At 38.1% G+C, this 6,146-nt stretch overlaps 1 protein-coding gene and 1 non-coding gene across 2 annotated transcripts; one reads left to right on the forward strand and one right to left on the reverse strand.

The window, feature by feature from the left end:
- Positions 1 to 2,057: 2,057 nt before the first annotated feature.
- On the forward strand, positions 2,058 to 3,786 carry LOC122074417 (xyloglucan endotransglucosylase/hydrolase 2-like). Its single transcript, XM_042639238.1, has 3 exons — positions 2,058 to 2,419; positions 2,513 to 2,706; positions 3,225 to 3,786. The coding sequence occupies exons 1-3, from the start codon at positions 2,144 to 2,146 to the stop codon at positions 3,634 to 3,636; spliced, it is 882 nt and encodes a 293-aa protein (XP_042495172.1). The 5' UTR covers positions 2,058 to 2,143; the 3' UTR covers positions 3,637 to 3,786.
- Positions 3,787 to 5,838: 2,052 nt separating this feature from the next.
- Positions 5,839 to 5,910, reverse strand: TRNAC-GCA. Its single transcript has one exon. It is a non-coding gene; the product is annotated as a tRNA-Cys (tRNA).
- Positions 5,911 to 6,146: the final 236 nt, after the last annotated feature.

Genomic DNA, 6,146 nt, shown 5'->3' on the forward strand with positions numbered 1-6,146 from the left:
GAGGAAGTACATGTGTCTAGAATTCTGAAAGAAGCTGACTCTAGGAATCCAAGCATCATTCCGGATGTCAATGAATGAGCCATCTCCACTTTCCAATTTATCATATTTCTTAATGGACAAAGTTTTCTTCATATCGCTTGATGAATTTGCCACGTAGGTTCAATGGATCAAAAACCCCACGCGTGCCCTCTACCCTCCCTCGAGCAGCCTGGATGCCCCATAGATTTTCATTCATCATGGGTACAAGAAAACTCGATCATTTTTCACTAGTCATCAGTGAGACTATTAATCAAGCTGGCTTTAGTAAATTGAGCAGGTAGGTCCTTGGGTAATTCGATTGGTTCAAAATGGTAAAAGAAAAAGATCTAATCCATCTCCGAATCTTATGTGTTCCTTTTGATAAAACTTTTAAGTGGGCACCTATAATATAGCTCAAGAAATTAACTGAGGAAGCAAGTTATGATGGAAAGGTGCCAGTTGCAAAACAACTTTATAATAAATAAAGAAATCAATAAAGTGAGGCATTGCTAGGGCCTCACAGAGTCACAGTCCCTTTCTTTCCATCCCGGATGGCAACCTGAATCAGCATTTAAACAATAAATGGTTGGTCGGGTTGGGCTGTCCCGGCCGAGATGTCCCTTTAAAAAACTGGCTTGAAGAGATGACTTAGAGATCCTTAAGGTACTCTTGAACTCCCTAGTCCCTTATTAGTTTATAAGTAAGGATCGAGAAATCAGCTATAGAATTGGTTTTGGTCAGAGATGTGCCAGATCTCATTTCTGAGGTTACAATCTTGGGTTTCATTTCAACCAAACCACAAATTGAGACAATTCGAAGATTTCAATCAATTTTGACTAAGATTTAGTTCCATGTTTACAAGGCAATGATTCACCATGAACACCCCTACAGGATGAGTGCCCTTCGGCCTTTAACCAAGTAGTCACCCTCTAGATTGGTCTGTTTATTTTCTAAACCGGTTTGGATTAAAGCAGTGGTTGAACCAAATTCAATCAGAACCAGATACATGCACAGATCAAAAGATCAAGACCCTCAAATCCAAATGGGGTTAATATCACATCTAATCAACCTTTTTAATTGTTTCTTTGTTGACAAGTTTTGACTGATAAAAGCACACCAACCATTCCAACCAGACATTAAAACTCTTAAAAAGATTAAACCCTCCATAGATATTAGAAGATGAAACCCTATAGCGTAATAGATATTGGAATCATTCCCAATCACAACCTAGATATTGAACCTACCCTTCTCCTACTATTCTATTCCCTAGAAAAGCCTGTCCAAATATAAACCTCTTGGACCTGTTTGAATGCCCTGGTCCAACCACTATATGATTAAAGAAATGCTTATGGGTCCCACACATATGATGATCAGGATGCGCAAAGAAAAGGCTGTCCCAAGACTCCTCCCAAGTATGGAACTATGAATCACTGAAACTGTTTGATTGCCTAGAGGTCCACCAAATCATGATGAAAGAAAAAAACTTGTGGGTCCCACAAATATGATGAGGATGCCAAGTGCCAAAGCAGATAAAGATAACTCTTAAAACAGTTTCAACAATTATATAAGATGCATTATTTGAAGAACTACCCCATATTTTGTGCATGTTTAATGATATAAGATACATTATTTGAACAACCACCATATATATATATTTGGTGCATTATTGTCTTCTTCCTCATGGGGTCCCTAGCCCGTACATAATAATTATAAAGTTTTCATGTATCTGAGGTGGACATATAAATACATTCACGTATCCAACTTTGACAGCTGTGTTTTGTAATTAAACCCAAAACCCTAAAAACAAAAACCACAAAAAAGAAGAAACAAAGGCTTGGGGTTGGGGGGGCCACCGCCGCTTGCTATAATGCTAACACTCCTATCACCGAACGCGGAAACAAAGGTTCCAGCTTCCAAAGTGCCCAGGCTGTGCCAGCTTGAAGCCACTTCTTGGTATTTGGTAATTCAAACTTTCCCAGCAAGCCATAAGGGCCACAACAGAAACATCCCTTGCTGTATAAATACCTCAAAGCTCCTTCCCTCATTGTTCACTCAAAACATCTCTCTCTCTCTCTCTCTCTCTCTCTTTGGTATTCTTATCTTTCTCTTAACTAAGTTGATTAAAATGTCAATCTCTTCAAATGGGCTTTCAGCCCTTCTGTTGTTTGTTCTAGTTCTGAGCTCTTTAGGGGCTGCCTTAGGTAATTTCTACCAAGACTTTGATCTCACTTGGGGTGATAATCGTGGTAAGATGCTCAGTGGAGGGCAAATTCTGACCTTGTCACTGGACAAAACCTCTGGTTCTGGTTTCCAGTCCAAGAATGAGTATCTCTTTGGAAGGATTGATATGCAGCTCAAGCTTGTTGCAGGGAACTCAGCTGGTACTGTAACTGCTTATTATGTAAGTCTCTCTGCATTCACTTCATTAATTTCCTTCCTTTCCCTTCTGACTTAAAAAACTTATATTCTTTGATGATCATTGTCTGTGTTACAGTTATCTTCTCAAGGGTCAACCCATGATGAGATTGATTTTGAGTTCTTGGGGAACCTTAGTGGAGACCCTTATATCCTCCATACTAATGTGTTCACCCAAGGGAAAGGGAACAGAGAACAACAGTTCTACCTCTGGTTCGACCCTACAAGGAACTTCCACACATACTCCATTGTTTGGAACCCACAAAGGATCATGTAAGTCTGGCCTCATTTTTAAATCCATACGTCCAAAAGTCACCATATTCTAGTCTAGTCAAAATGGATTAAACTACTGGGGTTCCACGCCAAAATTACCCCACATTGGATGTGAATAGCTTAATGTGGAGCCTAGGACGGAGGACGACTTTGACACTTTCTCTTTAATGGCTAGTTTTTTCGGATGAATTATACCTCAAAGACACATCCCAATACATGCACACGCATCCCTAGATCATCTTAATCCTTGGATCATTGATTGTGCACCTAATTAATTGGAGAGAAGCCGAATCCGTCAAACAAGTGGTATTAGAGCTAGCTGGGTGCCCTTGAAAATGGAAAATATCCCTGGGGATGATCTCAATTCCCACATGTGCTTCCACATGGACTACATCGGATTTGAATAGCCTGATGTGGAGTCCATCTATATAAGGACCTGGGCACCCCTCCTTAATGGCTAACTTAATTAATCTTGTGGGGATTGTTTATCTAACAGTTTTGGAATTTTCTTGTTTCAGCTTCTTAGTTGATAACAGTCCTATCAGAGTTTTCAACAACCATGAAGCAATTGGGATTCCATTCCCTAAGAACCAACCCATGAGGATATACTCCAGCCTTTGGAATGCTGATGACTGGGCAACAAGAGGTGGGCTAGTGAAAACAGATTGGACCAAAGCACCATTCAATGCTTACTACAGGAACTTCAATGCTAATGCTTGTGTCTGGACCACCTCTGGAACATCATCTTGTAGTTCAAGTTCTACCAATTCTTACTCTGATGCAGCTTGGAAGACTCAAGATCTAGATGCCATGGGCAGAAGGAGACTTAGATGGGTACAAAAATATTACATGGTTTACAACTATTGCAATGATTTGCAGAGATTCCCTCAAGGTGTTCCTGCTGAGTGTAAACGTTCAAGGTTCCTCTAGAAATAGGGTTTAGTTGTTGTGTCAATTATTTGAATTGTGTTTGTGATATATCCGTTGGTCATCAGTGTTGATTTGTTATTTATTTATTTTCAATGTATTTAGATTTACTTCTCAGCTTAGTTAAAGCAAATAAATGAATGAATTTTGTGATTGCTTGTTCTTCATTGTTTTTTAAATGTTTTGTTATCAAATTCACTCCAGCACCTTAGGGACAGAATTGTCAATTTGGAGGTCTAACCTATAAGACCGACTGAAACGATGAAAAACCGAAACTGGACCGACTTGATTCTTTATCTCTATTGGTCCAGTTTTAGTTTTAATTTGGATGAAATTTCACATTATGGTTGATTTTGGTATGACCTGATTGGACCGAAAGACTGATCAAAATTGATCGAATGGTGAGAACCGTTAAAAACAACTAATAATTCTTCTTAGAGTAAGAGATCGTTGCTTGGTCATGTGGCCCAATGCGATCCCTCCACTAATGTAGGGATCAATGAGAGCATGTTGAGGCATCAACATCAATGAGATTTTTAATTTCAGAGGAGCATGGGATTTAATTTCATACACCTTGTCCATGTGACCAAGCAACTTTCTTTTTCCCTTATTATTATTATTATTATTATTATTATTTATTGAGAGATTTATCCACTCATGGGAGAACCCTTTGATGTCTAATTAGATCGGATAACCATTTGAATTAAAAACATAAGTTCATTACTTTTTGTTTCCCTATTGTATCCATCGAGCTCTATTTATTTATTCACTTGATCCAACTTACTCTGTGCGTCTAACGCTCCCTATGCCCAGGCACAATTGGGTGAGAAAAGTCCCAATTGCCCTTGTGTGTTGGGTATATATTTTCATACACAATTGTGTAGATGTAGGGAGCGCTAGATGACAAAGTTCCCTTGCCCTAATTTATTTGTGAGAAAAAATGCTACCCGACAATTGCGTCCCCACACCCAGACACATGGGGGAATGGGTTGGGATGTGAAAAGACATTCCTACCCACCGCCTCTACCATCCCCTTGTGTCTGGACTTCTGCATGATAAAAGATACGAAATTTAAAAGAGAAGGAAGGGACATGTAGAGAAATCCATCAACATGCAGAACAAAATACCCCAAGATCCTTCAATTTGAGGCTATCATCATATCCTTATATTCAAAATAATGAAATTTGGGTCATTGATTTTTATTGTCTAGTGTTCTAATTATCTATTATTGTGTTGCACTTCATAATTTTAATTGTGTATTGATCATTTGATGTACTAATGTCTTTTTTTTTTTTTTTTTTTTTTTTTTTTTTTATGCATAGGATATATTGATATAGATGGCAAAAACAAGGTCAATCAAAGTTAACCCGACATTGACAACAATCAGGGCTAATCTAACCCATTTAGGGTCAATTAGGTTGGATTGACATGAGCCCGACAAGGTTGGGTTTAGGCATTAACTTAATAGAATTGAGTCTGAATTGAATTTTAAGGACCTAAGATTAGGTTAGGATTTTAATAAATCCGACTCAGCCCGACCCTATTTTACCCGTAGTTTGAAGACCGAAAAGGAAAACATGCATGCATGGTAGATACATTAAGAGAAATATGAACAAAGAGTATGGAAGCAAGAAAAAAGACAAATGATGATGAGTGGGCCGGGCTATGAAGAAAGGCATCAGAAAATGAGAATGGAACTGACAAAAAGATCAAGGAAGCAGGATAAAGACAAGCAAAGAGGATTGGACAGAGAAAAGAGAAAGAAATCACGGAGAAAAACCAAACAGAGGTACTGGAAATGGACCCTAAAAACAGCTAGCCTAATCAATATCTGTAATTAATTTTCCGAAAAAAGTTTTCTTTTGAGAGGGAGAGAGATTTATTGTTGTTTCTTAATTGTTTGAATTGTGGCCTAAGAATTGCAGAGTAGAAGCTACCTGAGGAAAATTAAATGGAGTTATTTTTCTAACCACGTTTATTGAGGTCGAGATTAGTTCGGTGAACTTATACAGATCTCACAATGATCAAATCATATTGGGATTGAATTAGAATCATTCAACTTTCATTAAAAAAAAAAAATTGTTAAACACTAAACACCCCATGTCATTGACTCTAAAAACATAAAAATGAATTGAACAATGACTAAAATTTTATCCTAAAGAGAAAAAAAAAAAGGAACAAGGGAAAAAAATTTGAAAAATTTTAAGGGCCCAACCGGGTTCGAACCGGTGACCTCTTGATCTGCAGTCAAATGCTCTACCACTGAGCTATGGACCCGTTGGCTATTAAATCTAACAAAAATGATTATAGTTCTAATAGCCGTTTAGCTGATACACGATATCAATTCCAACCAAATTTGATTTCTGTTTGATTGGCCAATAAATGGCCATGGCCAGCAAATGAAATTGAACATGACTCTCTTATTTTTTTTGGGGTGGGTACTGCCGTATTATTGGATGGAATTTTGTCTTCTTTCGTTTGGGGTCCTCAAGTGATGATTATCATGCATGGTC

The sequence above is a fragment of the Macadamia integrifolia genome, chromosome 1 (assembly GCF_013358625.1).
Source record: "Macadamia integrifolia cultivar HAES 741 chromosome 1, SCU_Mint_v3, whole genome shotgun sequence".
Lineage (NCBI taxonomy): Eukaryota > Viridiplantae > Streptophyta > Magnoliopsida > Proteales > Proteaceae > Macadamia > Macadamia integrifolia.

Coding starts and splice junctions, on each gene's coding strand:
- LOC122074417 (XM_042639238.1), top strand. CDS start 2,144: ATGTCAATCTCTTCAAATGGGCTTTCAGCCCTTCTGTTGTTTGTTCTA. Junction 2,420..2,512: donor GTACTGTAACTGCTTATTAT/GTAAGTCTCTCT, acceptor TCTGTGTTACAG/TTATCTTCTCAAGGGTCAAC. Junction 2,707..3,224: donor TGGAACCCACAAAGGATCAT/GTAAGTCTGGCC, acceptor TTCTTGTTTCAG/CTTCTTAGTTGATAACAGTC.